The sequence below is a fragment of the Lucilia sericata genome, unplaced genomic scaffold (genome assembly GCF_015586225.1).
Source record: "Lucilia sericata isolate MDLA Ls3-8-SP2 unplaced genomic scaffold, ASM1558622v1 Contig000099F_arrow, whole genome shotgun sequence".
Taxonomy (NCBI): Eukaryota; Metazoa; Arthropoda; class Insecta; order Diptera; family Calliphoridae; genus Lucilia; species Lucilia sericata.
In genome coordinates this window covers 176,542-197,617 of record NW_023994131.1, presented here as the reverse complement: position 1 = coordinate 197,617, position 21,076 = coordinate 176,542, and the positions used below count along the sequence as shown (strand labels likewise).

Here is a 21,076-nt window from a genome sequence, read left to right as displayed (position 1 = left end):
TCCAACACATCCATAATATTTTAGCCGCAAATTAATTATTCCAATAAAAATTGTTTTTAAAAAGTAAAATAACAGTGTTATTCGATATTCGAAAAATCAACATTTAGAAAAGAACGACACTGGTATAACAGAAAAAACCGGTTGAAAACCCTAGTCGATCACCCTAGTATATTTTCGTCCATCAACAATCAATTATTCGACATTTTCCAAAAACCGGTTTTCGAATAGTTCGAATAGTTGACATTTCAAAAAAACCGGTTGATATTTTTCAAATTCAGAAAAAAACGGTTAACCGGTTTTTATTATTAATAACAAAATCCATTTTATTTTGAAAAAATTAACGTTTATGTTTAAATTTGATGGACCGAAGTGACTTTTAACGGTTTAAAAGATTATAAATTTAGATATAGTCATCTGATTTACATTATTTCTTTAATGTAAAAAATTTGGAAAAAAGTGGGACACTTCTGTTAAATATAAACAACTATGTAATCCTAGCTGAAGTTCCAGTTTAGACAATTTTCATAGGCATTCCAAGACATCAATAATAGTGTAGGCGCCAAGAAATTGGAATATAATCTTAAGATTGATAAAATTTTATCAAATAGTTATTCCAATAAATTTCAAAAATAAAATTTGTTAATTAATTAGGAAAATCAAAAAAGTTTAACCAAAGGTGCGTTAGAAAAATATACTCTAGATCCTGAACTCCAATATTTTTAAAATTTAGACGGCTATATTAATATTTACTTCAAAATTTAATTTAAGTAATCTTTGAATACAAAGCAAATAAAAGTATTCGAAACCGGTTTTTAAAAAGTAAAAAAACCGGGTTATTCGATATTCAAAAAATCGACATTTAGAAAAAACCGACACTGGAAAAGCAGAATAAACCGGTTTTTAAACCGGTTGAAAAGCCGAGTCGATCACCCTAATAAACATAAAATGAAACACGTAGTGTCTTGGTTGAACGAAAATATATAAAAAGAGACTTTCTGGTACTTTTTTTAATAATACTTTTTGAATTTTCTATAATATTGAACCTAAAAACATAAAATTGGACGCGCAGCTTCCTGAGTGTATAAATATCTGTATGAGAGGAACTTCTGGTTGAAAATTTAACATGTATCATCCTTATTACATTACATATTACTGTTACATTTTCGTTCTCCAATAGTTATTTTTTGAGTTTCCTGTAATATTGAAACTATAATCAATCATTATTGATTGAAAATCTATGAAATATTGAACCTAGGAATCTGTATGAAAATCTATAAAAGAGGACTTTTTGATATTGCAGATATACATAAATGTATATTGGAATGACTGAAAATTTACAATAAAATTTATTTTATTTCATTACGATGAGGGTAGCGAAGCACACTGGTTATAGCTAGTAATAATATAATTATTTAATAATATTATAATTATTGTTAAATAAGAGTATTATTGTATAATAATTATTAAATTATAATTTTATAATAATAGTTTGTATGTAATTGTACAATAATAGGAAACAATAGTTAAATATAATAATAATATTATATTTAATTTTATACATAGGTTTTTAAAATAGTTATAAATTATACCTCTACTATAATTTTGAACTCTAATGTTATTAAATAAATAAATTAATATAATATCAGCCTGTTGATAATGAAGATGATGTTAATGCAGTTTGGCTTCACTGTTTCCCACTCTCCACTTTTCTTATATCAGCTATCCACTCTAAAAAAGCTAATAACAATAGCTCTCTACTCGTTGTAATTTACTCATACCAGCATGTTGATAATGAAGAAGAAGTTTATTGTGTTGCAGTTTTGACTTTACTGCTTCTCACTCTCCACTCGTTGTTGTAATTTGTAGCCTATGTCTTTTTAAATTTTTTCACGTTCTTTCATATGTAGTGCTTGGCTCCTTTACTATATTTTGTTGTTGATGAATCATAAAAGAAACAATGAGTTGTTGTTGTTTCACAAATCATTAAATTAAAATAAACCACGGTGATTTGATTGATGTTTATTGTTTAGCTATTTTTTCGACAATGACAAAAATCTTAAAAACTAAAACTGGTTTAAGCTAACCATATTAAAGGGAATGCAAAAATGCAATCCCGTTAGATTTCAATGTATGTATTTACTTAAACTTATAATAGACAAAAGAAACAAGTGTATTTATGTGTATACATACATATGTACATATGAAATGTAAAAAGGGCAACAAGACATTTAAATTAATGTTTTGTTAATAATATTATTCATGACTTTAAATTAATGAATTCAACAAAAATAAAGTAAATTAGTAGAAAATTGTATACTAAGTATATTTTGACCAAACATACTGCCCCCACTGAAAGGCGCTTTCAATCAGCTTCGGTAGGTATAGGTGCTATTTTGTGTATGGGACGTCTTAGAATTCCCTTTGTAGTTTTAAGGTCTACTACTCTGACCTTTCCATCTCGACCAGGAATAACTTTGTGTTATCTTCATGAATAATTACAAGTTTACCTTCTTTTGTGTTATCGCAACTCTTGAACCATTTGCATCTTTGTTGTAAATTTAGTACATAGTCACGTACCCAATGAAGCCAAAACTGTTGCTTAAGATATGTAACAAGTTAGTAGCGTTTTAGATAGGCAACCTTTTTGTAATTATCCAAATTTTGATCTGGTAGGGCCACCAAGGAACAACCAATTAGCATATGTGCAGGCGTTAGGGCTTCACCATTATTTGGATCATCTGATCTGGATGCCAGTGGTCGAGAATTTAAAAAAGCTTCGACTTCGATGAGGATTGTTTTGAACTCTTCATATGTAAGGTTGGCTTGAGACATGTTTTTGACGTGAAGTTTTTTTGTGGACTTAATAGCAGATTCCCACAGGCCACCGAAGTGGGGGGAACGAGGAGGGATGAACAAAAATCTGAAGCCAGTAACTGCGCTGTAGTGGGCTGCTTGACATTAGCATCATTAAAGAAGTGTTGTTTGAACTCTTGTAGTCTGGTGTTGGCTCCAACAAAATTTGTTGCATTATCGCAATAAAGCTTTTGAGGGATGCCACTACGACCTATAAATCTTTTAAGACACAAAAGAAAGGTATTAGTTGATAGATCTGATACTTATTCAATATGAATGGCTTTAGATGTAAAGCAAACAAAAATTGCAACATATGTTTTATAGGGCTGTTTTCCCTCTAATACGATAGGAAGTATAGAAAGGTCCACAAAAGTCAACGCCAGAGACAAGAAAGGGACGTTGAGCCTTCAAGCGATCCGCAGGAAGATTACCCATAAGCTGTTGTAGTAAATGAGGATGATACTTAGAACAATGGAAGCAGTTTCGAACAACTTTTCTTACAAGCTCCCTTGAGATGATTATCCAAACTTGTTGGCGAAGAATCCCGAGAAGAGCCTTTAGACCAGCATGTAGATGACAAAGATTTTGGTGAAACGATGATCCTTTGGTAAAAGGGCAGGAAATTTTGTGTCGTATGAAAACGGTGCATTTGCTAGCCGACCACCCACGCGAACGATGATTAAATTTGAATTGCAGAATTGAACCTTATCTAAAAATGGAGCAAGCTTTTGAAAGCTGAGTTGTAGATTTTTTCCTTTGTTGAGTATATCAATTTGTTCCTTTAATGTTGATTGTTGTATGTTATAGACGATTCTCCAAAACGATGATTGTTGTTCCTCAGCGGTTACAAAGAAATTGCTGTGTTTGGTCGAAGACACGATGAATATAAGCTACGATACGAAGAATGCGAAGATACAAAGAATGATGAGAAATTATTTGATCGATGATTGATTCAGTTACAATGGTAGTTTTAAATAGAGTTTTCCTCATTTCTTGTTGGGGAAGTTCTACAACTTCATTATTACCTTTGGGCCAATTTATATCTGGTTCTAAAAGAAATTGAGGGCCAGTAAACCATATTATGTTATTTAAATCATAGGCAAGACAGCCTCGCGACACCACATCTGCAAGGTTTTGTTTCTAAGGAACATGCATCCATTGAATGTCTTGAGTTAAGTTTTGTATTTCACAAACATATGACGAAGAGTGATTAGTAAGCCAGTTTAGGACTATTTTCGAGTCGGACCAGATGAAAATTCGATAAATGAAAGCATCAAACTTATTTTTAATTTTGTGCCAAGTTCGGCTAAGCAATAAAGCGGCGCAAAGTTCTAATCTCGGCAAGGACTGCTGGACCACAGAAGCAACTTTTGATTTTGCTATGAGCAAATCCGTGAATATCAAAATGAGTTTTTGGAGATGAACCTACAAATCTAGGGATTTCAATTTTGTTAATGTATTGGAAATCTTGTTCAATTACCCGCCAGCGATTTGACAAGCGTTCGTTAAGTGGTTCATCCCATTCTAATTTTTGTTTCCATAATTCTTGGATCAAAATCTTGCATGAAATGATAATAGGGCTGAGTAGACCAAGAACATCAAATATCTTTGCTACAGCTGACAAAACCGATCTTCTATTACTGCTAAATCAAAACGAAAGCAATATACGTCATCCTTGGGCTTCCATGACATCCCAAGTGCTTTAGCGATGTGTTCGTCGTTTGTTTTTAATTGTAGTTCATCGTCGCACGGAGCAATGTTTGAGCAATTTGAATTCCATTTTGATAGTTGTAGTCCGGCTTTCTGCAAAACTTCGACAACTTCCTATTTTTTGGCTAAAAGTTCAGGAAAACTATCTGCCCCCTTGAGCAAGTCATCAACGTTTGAGAGTGGAAATTCATTTTTGTAAAAATCAGCGATGAAGACTAAACTTCTTACAGCGAGGAATGGTGCTGCTGAAGTGCCATAAGTTACGGTGTTTAACTTGTATAAAGTGATTGGCTCATTTACGTTTTTTTTCCATAAAATTAACTGAAAATTGCGGTCTCTTTCGTCCACCAAAAACTGTTGATACATTTTACAGATGCCAGCTGATGGAGCTAGTTTATTTAAACGAAACGACAAAATTGTTATTATGAGTTCCTGTTGAATTGTTGGGCCAACCATTAGAGCTTCGTTTAATTTAAGGGTAGTCAAAGACTAATGCAAGGAATCTAAACAATCGAATGTTACGGGAGACATGCGACCAAGTTTAATGTATTCGTCCATGAAATCAAAATACATTTGTCGTAAATTATCATCTTTATAAAGTCGTTTTTCCAAATATAAAAATCGTCTGCTAGTTCAATTGAGCTACCAAGTTGAGTTATAGAATTTTTAAATGGTAAACGTACCTGAACTTTTCCGTTAGAATTGACTTTTGACTTTTGTTTTCTTCTTGTTCTTAGCTTAGCTTCGTTGTTTTTTTTTTTTTTCATTTCTCTTTCTTACTAAATTTGTATTCTTTTTCTTCATCTCATTTTTCACTTATTTTGTTGTTTAATCTCATTTTTATACTTATTTGTGTTTGTTTTATTTTACAGTTTTGTATGTATTTGGCAATACACTAAAATTGCAAATTTACAAAAATTACTTTTGAATTTAGTACAGCACTGTACTTTTACACATGTTCACTTGTTCTAACTAAAACCTTTTTTTCAAATTTAGGGATTTTTGCAGTTTTCTTCTTTTTCTTGGCAGTTCTTGTGTAACGGTATAATATAATAAGTGATTCTACCAAATTAAACCTTTTTTTCTCCTTTTTTACTGTTGTTCGGGGGTTGATAAATTTTATTTTGTTAAAGTTGAAAACTACACAAAATATTTTTTCTTAGATTTTTTGTTGTTTATTGGTTTTAATTAATGGTTAATATGTTGTTTTTGTTAAATGAACGGGTTTTCAAGATTTTTGTTGGTTTTCAAGCAAACGTTCTATTTTAACAGTTTTTTTATTTGTTCAATATTTCAATATTAACAGTTTTATATTTGTTTAATATTGTTTTTAAGTTTATTATAATACGGAAAACTAATATTTTCTTAATTTTACAATTTTTTCTTGTATTTTCTTTGGTTTTAATAACATTTACATATAATTTAACTTTAAAGGGTATATATAAGTTTGTCATTCCGTGTATAACACCAAGAAATATTTATCTGAGACCCAACAAAGTATATATATTCTGGATCCTTATGAAATTCTGAGTCGAGTCGTCTGTCTGAGTCAAACACTCTCACGTTAAAACTAAGTAAAATTAATCAGCCAAATTCACTGAAAATATTCATTATTGTCCTAAATCAGCCAAAGCGGTCCACATCGTAAAAAGTTATGAGTAAAAATTTCAGACTACCTCGAAAAAAAATTAAGTTTTTTTTCTTAATTCTTGAGTAGTTTTCTCAGAAAATACTAAAGATAATGGAATGAATTTTGTCACACGTTATTTTCTTTACCCAGGGATCAAAAATGTTCAAACTCAAAACAATCGATTCAAAATTTCTCATAGCCCCCATACAAAGGTACATATTCTCGGAAATAGATTTATCGTTAATAACTTCAGCAAAAATATCGGTATCACCACGAAATTTTGCACATATGTATTTAATAAGTAGATCTATATAGGTCGATTATTGGTCACAGCTCCCATATATGGTCCACTTTCGAAAAATACTTAAATACAAATAACTAATTAAGAAATAAAGAAATTGGAATAATATTCAACATAAATATGTTTTGTGTATACATATCACTTTGCAAAATATTTTTCGGATTGATCCATAATTGGGCATAGCTCCCATATAAGGCCCATTTCCGATAACCATGTAATAGCACATATTACATATTATCATGAATGTGTTTAAAGTAGATATAAAACACTCTGCGAAATTTTTTCGGATCGGCCCAAATTGGTTACAGCTCCCATGTAAGGTTAACTTCAGAAAATTACTTAAATGCACATAACTAATTTAGAAATAAAGATATGAAAATAATATTCAGCATAAATATGTATTGTGTATACATATATCACTCTGCAAAATATATTTTGGATCGGTCCATAATTGGGCATAGATCCCATATAAGGCCCATTTCGATAACCACGTAAACGCACATATTTCATAACTGAATGAAGATATCGGTATAAAATTAGTCATGAATGTGTTTAAAGTAGATATGAAACACCCTGCGAAATGTTTTCCGGATCGGTCCATAATTAGTCACAGCTCCCATATAAGGACCACTTCCGAAAGTCGCTTAAATGCAAATATCCAATTAAGAAATAAAGATATTTTAAAAATAGGCTATACAAATAAGTTCTTTTCGGATCGGTCCATAATTGTTCATATCTGTCATATAAGATCCACTTCAGAAAATCGCATATTTAATTGATAAATAAAGATATCGGAATAAGTATATTTTTTGTATATAAGAAATCTTTAAAAAAAATAGGATCAATGCATAATTGGTCTTAGTTCTCATATAAGGCCCATTTCCATAAGTCACTGTTTCCAATATATTTCATTCATAGTGTGTTTTTTATCAATAAATCATTCTGCGAAATTTTGTTCGGATTGGCCAATAATTGGCCATATCTCCATAAAAGCTATATATGATTTCTAAATGATAGCACCCTCATCACGGAAGCACAATTTAAACTTTCACAATTTATTAAATATGTATCTAGTAATATTATAAGGGTTTTCATAAAAAGTAGCTTACAGGTGGAGCGTATTTAAGAGCCTAATATAGCGCTCTGACTTGTTTTAATTTAATTTTTCCACTTTTTTCACATTGAGTGTTATATTCGGCTGTGCCGAATCTCAAACCATCAAACCGTATGCCGAAGGAAGATTTACGTTCCTATAAAAGTTTCTTAGGTTTTGGCTCGTAAGAATCTTTCTTATGTCATATTTCATCTCTATACTCGTACTTTTAAGCCAGTAATGACCGTTAAAGTAATTATCTGAAGGGGACCTTATATCGGGGGTAGGGTCAATAATAGACCGATCCACATAAAATTTGGTAGAGAGGATTTTGCTCGTAAGAGACTTACTAGGGTCAATTATTGACCGATTCATTAAAAATTTGATAGAGAGGTTTTGACTTGCATGAAACTTATGTGTGTCCAATTTCATCGCTATATTCGTATTTTTAAGCCAGTAATGAGCGTTAAAGTAATTTTTTCAAGGGGACCTTGTATGTGGGGTAAGGTCAATTATCAACCGATCCACATAAAATTTGGTGGAGATGTTTCGGCTCGTAAGAGACTTACTTATGTCGAATTCCATTGCTATATTTGTATTTTTAAGCCAGTAATTTGGGTTAAAGTAATTTTCTGAAGGGGACCTTATAAGGGGGGTAGGGTCAATTATTGTCCGATCCACATAAAATTTGGTAGGAGGATTTGACTCGCATGAAACTTATGTGTGTAGAATTTCATCGCCATGTTCTTATTTTTAAACCAGTATTGAGCGTTATAGTAATTTTCTGAAGGGAACCTTATATATATAATTTCATCGCCATGTTCTTATTTTTAAGCCAGTATTGAGCGTTATAGTAATTTTCTGAAGGGAACCTTATATGGGGAGTAGGGTCAATTATGGACCGATCCTCATAAAATTTGGTTGGGAGATTTTGGCTCATATTAAACTTATTTATGTCGAATGTCATCGCTATACTCATACTTTTAAAACAGATTTGCCCGTTAAAGCTGTGTTTCGGGGGTCCACTTGTGGACCGATATTGCCCATTTGCAATACCAAACAAACCTTACCTATAGAGAATTTTTGTGGAAAATTTCAACCCTCTAGCTCATTCCGTTCGTACTCGATCGTGCTTTTAACAGACAGACGCACAGTGGGAAATTTTTGTCGTTTTCTGATCATAAATCTATAACTTTTTATCTGTTAGAGATAAGTGCCCAAAATTTTACACCAATAATTTTGACAATATTTCTGATCATATATATTGATATGAGCTTCAAAAATTCAATGGTTACTTGGTAATATATGTTTGAAATTTAATATTTTTATTGCAAAAGTTTGAATAAAAGTTTAGTTGTAATATTTCTTTTCGAATGTAATAAATTAATGGACAATTGATATTATTAAGCCCTTATATAGAAATAAGTTTTATCTAAATATAATTTATACATATATATGAGTAGTGTTATTTATTCACTAAACCTACCATTACCCAGCAAAAACATACATTGAAAAGTAATGAGTTGAAAAGCTAAAAAGCGGCTTTTCACTACTTATTCATTAGCATTTTAACTCATAATTTTAACACGGTCATGACATTGGAGGCAAGTACTTACCACGCTCTCTTACAAATCTCTATGTACTTATAAATAAGGAGTTCAAAAGTCGTTTTGTTTTAAAAACAAAAAATTGCTCACACAGAAAAGGGGCAGGGCTTCTTGTTTGTTAGTTCGATGACTTTCTTACTCACAATACCACTGCTTAGGTATTTTATTCATTTTTTCATGTCGAGTTTCATCGCTGTACTCGTAATTTTAAGCCAGTAAGCAGCGTGAAAGTCATTTTCTGAAGGGGACCTTGTATGTCAATTATGGACCGATCCTTTCCCCTGACTGCAGCCGCAGACCGCCGCAAATTTTATTTATTAAATGTAATACACAATACATTAAGTTTTCATTTTATATTAATTTGAACGCGGAGGCAAGGGGAGCTTAAAACGTATACTCCACCAAAAACTCTATACCTCATAAATAGAACATTAACTAGAAAATATGCAAATATTAAGAGAAGTTTACAATCTTCTTTAAAGATTATCCCCCATATTTATAAGCGCATAATAAATTTGTTGATGGTTTATTGTAGGAATTTTGTATGGAAAATGTGTGTAATAAACCTAAAATAAACGATTAATATCTTTATGAATACGGGGGTATGACTTTATAAATATCTTAACAAAATACTCTATCTAACATTAATTAAAACATTTTCCGATAAATGCTATATCATCGAAAATAATGACCTTAAATATGGCAATTTTAAAGTACAAAAATATTATATTTGAAATCCTTCACATTTGATCAATATTTACGGATAGTTATACCAGTTGGATTTCTCCAATATTTTTATATTATAATACACAACATCTTAGCTTTACTACGAAAAAAAAAATTATGTCAAAAATTAACAGTTTATAAAAAGTAATTATGATCAGCTCCTATTCTACCATTTCCTACTGTGAGACGGACCGACATGGCTAGATCGTCTTAGAATTTAATATATACTTTTGTGCGTCTATGACCAATATTTCTTTTTTGATGGTGGGTATAAAAAACACGAGTTTCGATATACCAACAGTAATCAACACAACACCGTACCAACCGAGATTTTTTTAGTTTTTCACAAAAACGCATTTTATAATTTTCACTTGTTTTAACTTTTGTTTCTTCCAAGTCGCGGTCGCCATGTAGTGGGTGGAGTTGCGAATTGAAACACTTGTTGCTGAATTGAACTTTACTTGCAGACTGACTACATACCGGTTTTATTTATTATATTTGTTCAATTGTACTTACTAAAGTGAACAGATCTTTGCAGCAAGTCATAAGTTTATGATCTCTACGAAAAAAAAAAACATCGAAACAAACATACATAACAATGTCAAAAAATAAAAAACAGGAATATTTAATTAATTAAACAAGAGAAATATACCAAATTAGTTTCTTTGAATTTAAAATTCTTTTATTTTCATTATTCCACATTTTAAACTAATAAATAAACTGTTTTTAATAAAACTTAACTTATGGTAAAAAGCTGTCTGTTTGTGATTTCTGCCAAAATCGATTAATTTTTTTGTTTATATGTTGAAATAAACAATTGACAACACTAAACTTTCCTATACATTCGAAAACATATGAAAAATTGTCGTAGGAGTTGTATAGAACTTTTGCATAGAAAATACGAACAACATTGTTACGACTATTGTAGCAGCTGCTGACATACTACGCTACAACGCTACAACATCGATTGTGAATTGAACAATTTATTCTATCTCTTATTTGTACATTGATCTTTGTTTTGTTATGTTGTTTCTTATTTTCTAGATATGTATAGTGGGTAACGTAAGTTTCCTTACATTACCGTTGTAAGCATACAATGTTAGTTTTAAGCTAAAATGGATGAAGAGCATCTTAACTGGATAGTTTTTTTTAATTCCGAATATAAGTTTTTACCTTTTTTAAAGTTAATTTTTGGGGTTTTTGTAAACTAAATTTGAAAATCAAACATTGTGCGCTCTAACAATGGTTTTCTTGTCACAAAAAATATGGAAAATTCCGCTGAAATAATCCTAAATCATGGTGAATAAATGTCAGTTGAGTAATAATGCTTCCAAGATTTTAGCGGAAAAAATATAAATGGGAATGTAAGAAAAGAATTATACTCAGTTTGATATTCTGGAATTAAATGTAAATAATTTTTTCGAAATTTAATTTCTTTAATAGAAAAAAACGTAACAAAATTATTACTAAAAATCTGTTAAAAACCAAAAGAACCGGTAAAAAATTGGTTATGAAAGTCCTGAATTCTATATTATTTTCGTTTTCTAATACTAATTTTCATATATTTTACCAGAAATCCTAAAGGAAGCAAAATTAAAATGTCTTTATCTCAAAATTTTGACGTATAGAAAAAAGTAGAAATTGTTAATTAACTATCTATATTTTTTAATTTTAAAAATACGTAACAAAAAAGTTAATAACAAGTAAGAGTGTTATATTCGATCATGCCGAATCTTATATACCCACCATCAAATCATTCTTATTAATAAACTTTATTGAAGCAATTTCCTCATTTATTAGATCTATGTTGAATTTTATCATCATATGTCAATATTAATATGAATATCAGGCTAATATTTGGAAGAGTGCCTTTAATAAGGCTATAAGTATGGACCGAGCTCTTCCGAATTAAAATATAAATATTTTTGGTCCAATTTTTATAACCATAAACTGTTTTTTGTAAGAGTGGTTACATGGAGGGTAGAGTCAATTATGGACCTATTTTCATCGTTTTATACAATAATTATTTGTAACGAATTTCATCTCGTACTCGTATATTTAATTCAGTCATGAGGTTTAAAGGAAATTTCTGAATCAAACCGATAATGGGGGGTTGGATCAGTTATCGACCCATCCTCACCAAATTCAGTTGAAACATTTTAGTTCCTATAAAACTACCGTAATTTGGAGCCATAGATAAGCGTTAAAGTAATTTTCTGGAGTAAATTTTATATATTATTTTATGTACATAAATTATGTAATTTTCAGTAATAATGAGAGTTAAATTTTCTGAAGTGGTAATTTATCAATTCATCTTCATCAAAGTTGGTTGGAAGATTTCAGTTTCCATAAAACTTGTTTATGTTGAATTTCATATATCTAGTCTAAAATATGACTAGAAAATATGAAATTCCAGTAATAAGTGCTAAAGGCGCCCGTATACGGGGGGTGGGGTCAATTATGGTCCTATCTTCCTAAAATTTAGATCTATTTTTGTTCATACAAATATTGTTTATGTCGCATTTTTGAGCCAGTAATAAGCGTTAAAGTAATTTTCTAGGGTAGGGTCCATTATAGACCGATAGGGTAGGGTCAATTATAGACCGATACTCATAAATATCTGAAGACGACATTTTGGTCATACAAAATTTGTTTATATGAAATTTCATCGCTGTAGTCATATTTGGGCGTTACAACCAGAAATGAGCTTTACAGTCATTTTCTGAAGGCGACCTTATATGGAGGGTCAATTATGGACCCATCCTCATAAAATTTAAGAAAATGATTTTAGTTCATATAAAACTTTTTTATGTCGAATTTTATTGCTATATATGCTTCTTAAGGTCAGATATGAGCATTAAAGTAATTTTCTGAAGGGGACCTTATATGGGGGATAGGGTCAATTATGGGCCTATCTTTATAAAAGTTTACAAAGAGATTAAGGTTCCCATTAAACATGTTTGTGCCGAATTTCACCGCTATAGATGCTTCTTTTAGCCAGTTATTAGCGATAAAGTAATTTTTTTAAGGGGACCTTAATTTAAGAAAATGATTTTAGTTAATATAAACCTTTTTTATGTCGAATTTTATTGCTATATATGCTTCTTAATTTCAGATATTAGCATTAAGTCATTTACTGAAGGGGCCAATTATGGGCCTACCCTTATAAAATTTTACAAAGAGATTAAGGTTCCCATAAAACATGTTTGTGTCGAATTTCACCGCTATAGATGCTTCTTTTAGCCAGTTATTAGCGATAAAGTCATTTTCTGAAGGGGGGCTAGGCGAAATCGTGGACCGATTTAATAAGGACCCAGAAATCTGGTAAAAATAAAAAGAACTGTTAAAAACGGGGTAATGAAGTCCTAAATTTTATATTATTATTTTCGTTAATTGCTAGGTTTCCAAAAAAATTTAATCACACAAATTTTCACATATTTTACCAGCACTAAGTCCAGTTTTGGCGAATTTATGCCAATATTATCTGGCAACAGTGCTCTTACTTGTTTTGGTTGAAAAAGGTTGGCAATATTATGATTTGCTGAGCAGTAGTTTAAAATTATATATTTTATTGTATTTGGTGTAGTTATATAATATAGAGCTATGCAATTAAAAGATGTTTACGTTAAATCTTAGTTCTTCGCAAGAGCTAAATTACAGCTCTCCTGTGTTAAGCGAAGTGTGTCTTTATTGAAAAAGTTCTTAGATTATATTGTAATATGATATTATTTTTAATTGTTTTTTCAATATTCTCCGGCATAAACGATACATGTTTTATGCTACACCTCCCTATTACGGAAGAATGTTCATACCCTTTTTAAATGTATGGACATTTTTTAACAAATTATTACTATAATCTTAATAATTAATTTTATTACAAATATGGGAATAAACATCTTATTTATTACTTAAACACATGCGCATATGTTACTAAGGATAATGTTATGTATATTATTTGTTGAAAATCTTAAGTCTATTCTTACGAACTATTTGCTCTTTTTTATTTTTCTTATCCACTATAGTTACATTATTTCTTAAATCTATATTTTTAATTTCGTAAGGTCCTTTATATTGTGGATCTAATTTGTGACCTACTTCATTTTTAACTAAAACTAAATCTCCCACTTTTAATTTATAATCTAACAATGTCTTATCATAATTTAATTTCTGTTTTAACTTATACCTATCAATTATTTCTCGTGCTCTCTTATGTGCTATTTCTAACCTATATCTAACTTCCTTAGCATAATCTTCTACATTATATAAAGGTGATATTGTATGAACCTTATCAAATTGTTGAAACCCATTAGGAATCTTACCGAAAACTAACTCATAAGGGCAATAGTCATGCACCGTAGATGGCGTGGTATTGAAACAGTAAGTGAAATAACTGAGCCATTTATCCCAATTGCTTTTGTCAACGGCTATGTATGATCTTACATATTCGTTGAAGGTTCTATGACTTCTTTCTATAGTTCCTAGCGTCTGGTGATGATGAGCAGTCGATGTAATATTTTCTTTCTTCAAAAGGTTACATAATTCATTAAGCACCGATTTTTTGTACTCTGTACCCATGTCCATAATGAACGTCTTCATCGGTCCATAAGTAAGAATAAAATGTTCAAATATGGCTTTCGCAACTGATTTTGCGCTTTTATCTTGAATAGGTACCGTTACAAGATATTTTGTCATGTCGCATATTATTGTGACAGCATATGAATTTCCGTTATAGTGTCCACTATTACCGTATCAAATGGTTTAGCTGGTGTATTTGTCAAAGTCAATGGCATTTTTGTGTGTTTTGTAATTTTAGCCGACTGGCATTTTTGGCACACTTTAACATATTTCGTGATATCACGAGTCATGTTCTTCCAGAATAAAATGTTCAAATATGGCTTTCGCAACTGATTTTGCGCTTTTATCTTGAATAGGTACCGTTACAAGATATTTTGTCATGTCGCATATTATTGTGACAGCCTATGAATTTCCGTTATAGTGTCCACTATTACCGTATCAAATGGTTTAGCTGGTGTATTTGTCAAAGTCAATGACATTTTTGTGTGTTTTGTAATTTTAGCCGACTGGCATTTTTGGCACACTTTAACATATTTCGTGATATCACGAGTCATGTTCTTCCAGAAATAATATCTTTTTATTTTATTAAGAGTTCTTGAAACACCAGAATGTCCGCCCTCCGCTGGATCATCATGATATTGTTTCATTATCTCTGTTATTAACTTAGCATTTGTTACGTGGATCACCTTATTAAGTAGTGCTACTTCATTAATTCATTAATAGAGACAAATTCGAAAATTTTCTCACTAGGTGCCACTTGTAATTTATTAATTTTTAGTTTACCGGCCACTTCTTCGAGCCTTGGGAAAAATTGTCCTAAGTCAAATTTCCCACTGATAAACAATTCATTTATTTTCATACATGCAAGTTTCGATTTACCACGTTTAATATAAAATGTATGTGGGTCAATTTTTAGCTTGCAAAATTTTCTGACGTCAGAATTCATAACTGGGTTAAATACATTGGGCTTCTCATGTTTATTTTCTAAATGCTTTTTGTTTAATGTAACTGGAGATTTTTCAAGTGATTCTTTTGCCATTGATCGTGTTGTTATTTTGTATACATTGTTATTTTTATTGTTAATTTCTTTCAAATCATTTATGGTTATACGCGATAATGCGTCAGCAACATAATTATATTTTACCCTAAGATATTCAACTGTAAAATCATATTCCTCTAAATCAAGTCTCATTCTTGTTAATTTTGAACTTGGATTTTTCATAGAAAATAAATAAGATAATGGTCTGTGATCAGTGCGGATTAAGAAATGTTTTCCATATATGTACGGTATAAAATGCATAATAGCCCAGTGTATAGCTGTTAACTCCTGTTCTATAGTTGATTTATTGCTTTCGCCCCTTGTAAATACTTTTGAAGCATATGCGACTGGAAGGTGCTTTCCTTTGTGTTCTTGTGTTAGAACGGCACCACAAGCTTGTTTGCTTGCGTCAGTTGTTATACAAAATTCTTTTGAAAAATCTGGATACTGAAGCAATGTTGGACTCATTAATGCTTTTTTAGATGTTTAAAAGCCAAATCACAAGCCTCAGTCCATTTGAACTCAACATTTTTCTTCGACAACCGTGTCAAATGTCTTGAATAATCGGAAAAATTTTTGATGAATCTTCTATAATAGTTGCAAAAGGCTACAAATCGTCTTGCCTCGTCAGCGTTTTTTGGTGTTGGATAGTTTTCAACTGCGCTATATTTGCTATCGTCTGGGAGTATTCCTTTATCCGTACATTTATGTCCCAGATATGTTACCTCTTTCCTGAAGAACGTACATTTCTCAGGATGCAACTTGAGATTATATTTCCTACATAACTCAAACACATTTGTTAAATTCGAAAGCATGTGCTTTTCGGAACAACCTAGTACTACTAGATCGTCCATATACAAGAAAGCTTGGTCAGGCTTTAGACCGCTGAAAGCAATTGTCATCATTCTTTGGAATGAATTTGGGGCTATTTTTAAACCATAAGGTAATCTAGTAAATCTGTATGATCCATTACTAGTTGAAAAAGACGTAAGATCTCTAGAATCTCTTTCTAGACCTATTTGATGAAAACCTGACATTAAATCCAAACAGGAAAAATATTTTGCTCTGCCAAGTTGATCCTAAATATCATCAATTCTTGGTAACGGGTATTTATCCGCTACGAGTTTTTTATTTATTTGCCTATAATCGACCACTAGTCTCCATCTCTTTTTATCGGAATTAGGAAGAGATTTCTTTGGAACCAATAGTATTGGACTATTATATTCAGAATGAGATGGTTCAATAATTTTATCATATATAAGTTTTTTAACTTGTCTATCTATCTCTTCCTTGTGTACATGTGGTATACGATAATGTTTTATATATATCGGAGTTGTGTCTTTTACTCTCAACTTTTGTTCATAAAAATTGTTTATTGTTATAGTTTCCGTTTCTAATCCAAAAATATCACTATAATCAGAACAAAGATTAGTTAATGTTTTTTCAAATTGTTTTGGAAATTGTTTCTTTAAAATTTTCATTATTTCTGATCTTCTTTGGCCATTGTTTATGTTATTATTTGTGACTATATCATAATCAGCAAAATTTTCTGTTTTTATATTAGATTGCTTTAATACTACAGGGCAATTATTGGTATTTGAAATCCTAATAAAGGCTTTGTCAGTTTTAACCAATGTGTTAGCTATAAATACACCTTCTTGGGGCTCCTGATTTGGAACCAATATTTCTTGTTCAGCATGAGTGAATTTCACTTGACGAACGACCTCTGCTCTGGCTGGTAAAGTAATATAGCTGTGAGCAGATATAATTGGTACTTCTATCTGCTGTGAAATGTTTTCAGGCCTTAAAATAAAAGAATCATGATCTTGGCTAAATTCAAGAATGTAGTTATATTTTTTAATGAAATCTATTCCTATAATACCGTCACATGGTATCGGGAATTCATCTTTCACTATGTGAAAGTGATGAGGAATCAAAAACTGCTTGTATCTTAGATCAAAAAATATCGTACCAAGGGATCTAATTTTGCCTTCACCTATTCCACTTAATGTTGTTATATGTTTAGTATTTAATTTTTTAAAGGCATACTGGTGTTTTAGCAAGGATATGTCTGCACCTGTGTCTACTAGCAATGTTATTAATTCTTTAGTTTGATTAATCTGTAGTTTTATGAAAATCCTTAAGTTGAGGTTAAGATTGTACACTTTTTTATTTACTGTTCTGATCCTAGGGGAGCGTTCTGGTTTTTCGAATCGCTTTCAGATAGATTGGCTGCTCTCACATAATTGCCGCGGTTGTTACCTCGCTGCAATCTATTTCTGTTTCTGTTGTTATAATTGTTATTATTATTTCTAAATCCATTTCTGTTCGGATTTCTAAAGCCGTGGTTGTCTACAAACTTATTGTTACTTCTATTGTAATTTCTTTTCCTATCATAATTACTCTGTCTTTGTCCATAATATAGTATGGCGTTTTGTTGACCTGTTGCCTCGGTACAACTGTTTACAAACTTACTAACAGCTTCGTTCATACAGTTAAATTGACCTGCTTTCATGATAAGTTTTACTTTATCAATTGTGCAGTTTTTAGTAAGTGCCTTTACGGCAACCTGCGTCGAATATTTGCTTGCTAATTCGCAAGACAAGCCATTCGATATATACGCGTTTTCTAATGACTTTGTAAGATTTTCTATCTCTGTACAATATGCATTTGCTGTTTTATTATTTTGTCTTATGTTCATTATTTTTGCTGATAATACTTCCACCGATTCTCCCTTAACAGTACTATTCAGTTTGCTAACAATTTCTGCTATGGTCGCTTCATTGCCAATTAAATTTCTAGCAGTTCATTTTAGTTTAGTTTTTATAAGAGACACTGCTGTGGATTCGTGGCTTCCCTTTATTGAGTCGACCAAAGCCAATGAATCAAGAAAAGATCGTAAGTTTTCAGATTTTCCATCAAAATCTGTAATTAGCCTTGAGGCTGAATTCAAAAATTCCACTACTGTTTGCGACATTGTTTTATCTGTTTTTGATTCTTGCTGTGAAAAACTAGGTTTTATAAATACCTCTTCATGCAAATTTTCTGGTAAGTCAATTTTTATATCATTTCTAATGGCAACTTTAAAAACTCTTTCATTTAAATCGAGAAAAAATCCTTCTGCTGCAGTTTGATGTGCTTTAGTTAGTCTGTTATAATTTACGTTAAGTATTACTCTTATATCCTCAAAACAACGTAGCAAAGTTTGCATATGTTGGTGAATTGTTTCTTCCTTAGTTGGTCTGTCAATATTCAAACATTTGTAAGATCGGTCAAATTCATCTCTAATTATTCTAACCCTTTTTACTATATCCGACCACTCCATCTATACTCTATTCAAATCGTTAGCTCGGATTGTATATTTCTTCTTTAATCTTTTATTATGTAAGGACGCAACAATGTATTTAAACCTATTAAAACAGTTGTTATTATTAAACAACATTCAATTAATTCAAGATTTGTATTTCCCTGTACTACCTCTACTTCATTGACCACATTGGCCGAAGGATTTTCTATTTTGGATTGGTGTTTTCCCATTACAAAGGAACTTAAAAAAATTTAATTGAGCTTGAAAACTTAAATATTCTATATATTATTTTTATTATTCATTATTCTTAAAATTATTTATATGTATAAAGTAAAAAATATTTATATTTGTCAAATGGTGACCTAAATGTACAACTGAATGCACAATATCTATTATTATTATAATTTTTTTTTAATGTTTTGTTTTTAATAGAAGATCGATTCTATCGATCTTTTTCCACATGGCCGAGGTGGTGGATCCTGATTTATTAGTCGGATCGGGACTGCCCTTTCTCTTCTTAACCTTGTCTTAAAACCACCCCTTCGTTTTGGTTTCGTTGTTGGTGGTATCTTTGTTAGGTTTTCTGTTGGTTTTTTTTTCTTCTTTTAAAATACTCATCTAGTGTTATGGCCCTTGGGCCTGGTGTACCCATTCTGTACCATGGCCGTACAGACTTCTGACGGAGACTTAGCTGTCCGCCAGGAACCACAATTTTGCTTTTGGGTGCCTTTTATTTTCTGGCACTCCAAAAGACTTTTTATAATAAAATAATTGCCTTTAGGTGCTTTAAAACAGCACTCCCAAGGCCTTTTTATTCTTTTTGGGTGCTTAAATAAATAAAATAAATAGCACTCCAAAAAGGCCGGCAGGATCGCCATATAGAGCTATGCAATTAAAAGATGTTTACGTTAAATCTTAGTTCTTCGCAAGAGCTAAATTACAGCTCTCCTGTGTTAAGCGAAGTGTGTCTTTATTGAAAAAGTTCTTACATTATATAGTAATTAATTGCTTACACAGCATTATTCATAAAGTGGATAGTGTAACAATTGGACAGAACATTGAACGCAAGAAATACGATCAGTAAAATATTTAAAGTATTGACTGTTTTATCGACTTTGTAATATGATATTATTTTTAATTGCATTTTCAATATTCTGTCGGCATAAGCGATACATGTTTTCTGCTACAATAAATCATTTCCTTTTTTATTTTCTTTCTAGCCCAAAATATGTGCTTTTCAAACTGGATCTCAAAAAGATATGTCGTGTTCAAATTGCGGGACCTTGAAAACTACAATATGGAGGAGAAGCAATCGTGGCGAAATCGTTTGCAATGCATGTGGCTTGTACTTCAAATTACATGGTGTAAATAGACCGCACTCCATGAGAAGAGATACAATTCATAAAAGACGCCGGCGTCCAAGGGATTCTGAAAAACTAGACAGAAAAAATGAGTTCTAATATTATAAATGTATTTGTATAATAAAGCAATGTGTAAATTATTTCTAACATCATTTAACGAATTTTTAATTATTCGTGGTTAAAAAGACTAATTATAATAATTGTACACAATTAACCCATGTTTCTATTAGACATACTATCGATTCCTATTTAAAATTATTAAAATCGTTCCATAAATAACGGAGGTATGAGCCAAAAAAATCCGAGACAACCACTGGAAATTTCGCACTCTTGTTTTAATATTGGAACGAATTTTTATCCCAAATTTCTTATTTGTTTTTATTTATTAAAAACAATTCAATCATATACAAATATTTGAGATGTATATTACTGTTGATATATCGTTAACAAAACAGAAATATCAGTTATAAATAAACCTAATAAAAACCCACAAATCTTTACAAAACTATGAAGATCGGTTCATATTAGTGTTATTCACGGGAATTCCGAAGAATTTTCAATCCCAAATTCCCGGGAAATTGTGCGGAAATTCCCTCGAATTATTTTCTTTAGTTTTATGTGATATTTTTGACATATCTTAACCTAATCTATTTGTTGTTATTGCCACTGCAATTTCAAAAGTTTTCGATAATTTGATTACCTGGCAAAATTCAGTGTTTCCATTCTTCTTAGTCGTCTATGACCCGCAAATAACTGCAACTCCCTGTCAAGAGGTTTTGGGTGATCCATTAGTTTCGACAGGTAGGTTAAACAAGAGAGTTTGATCTCCTCTCGTATTATGGGGGCATTGATATCCCTATTACTATTGTACTAC

The 21,076-nt window shown here is 31.1% G+C and overlaps 1 protein-coding gene across 2 annotated transcripts in view; it reads left to right on the top strand.

Annotated features, from left to right (window-relative positions):
• The window catches only part of LOC119599982, a 345,586-nt gene extending 325,232 nt beyond the window's left edge, over positions 1-20,354 (top strand). For both annotated transcript variants that reach the window (XM_037949966.1, XM_037949965.1), the window contains one exon: positions 20,062-20,354. In XM_037949966.1, coding sequence (XP_037805894.1) covers positions 20,062-20,301 — 240 coding nt within the window. In that variant the 3' untranslated portion in view covers positions 20,302-20,354. The remainder of the gene's footprint in view (positions 1-20,061) is intronic.
• The last annotated feature ends 722 nt before the right edge of the window (positions 20,355-21,076 follow it).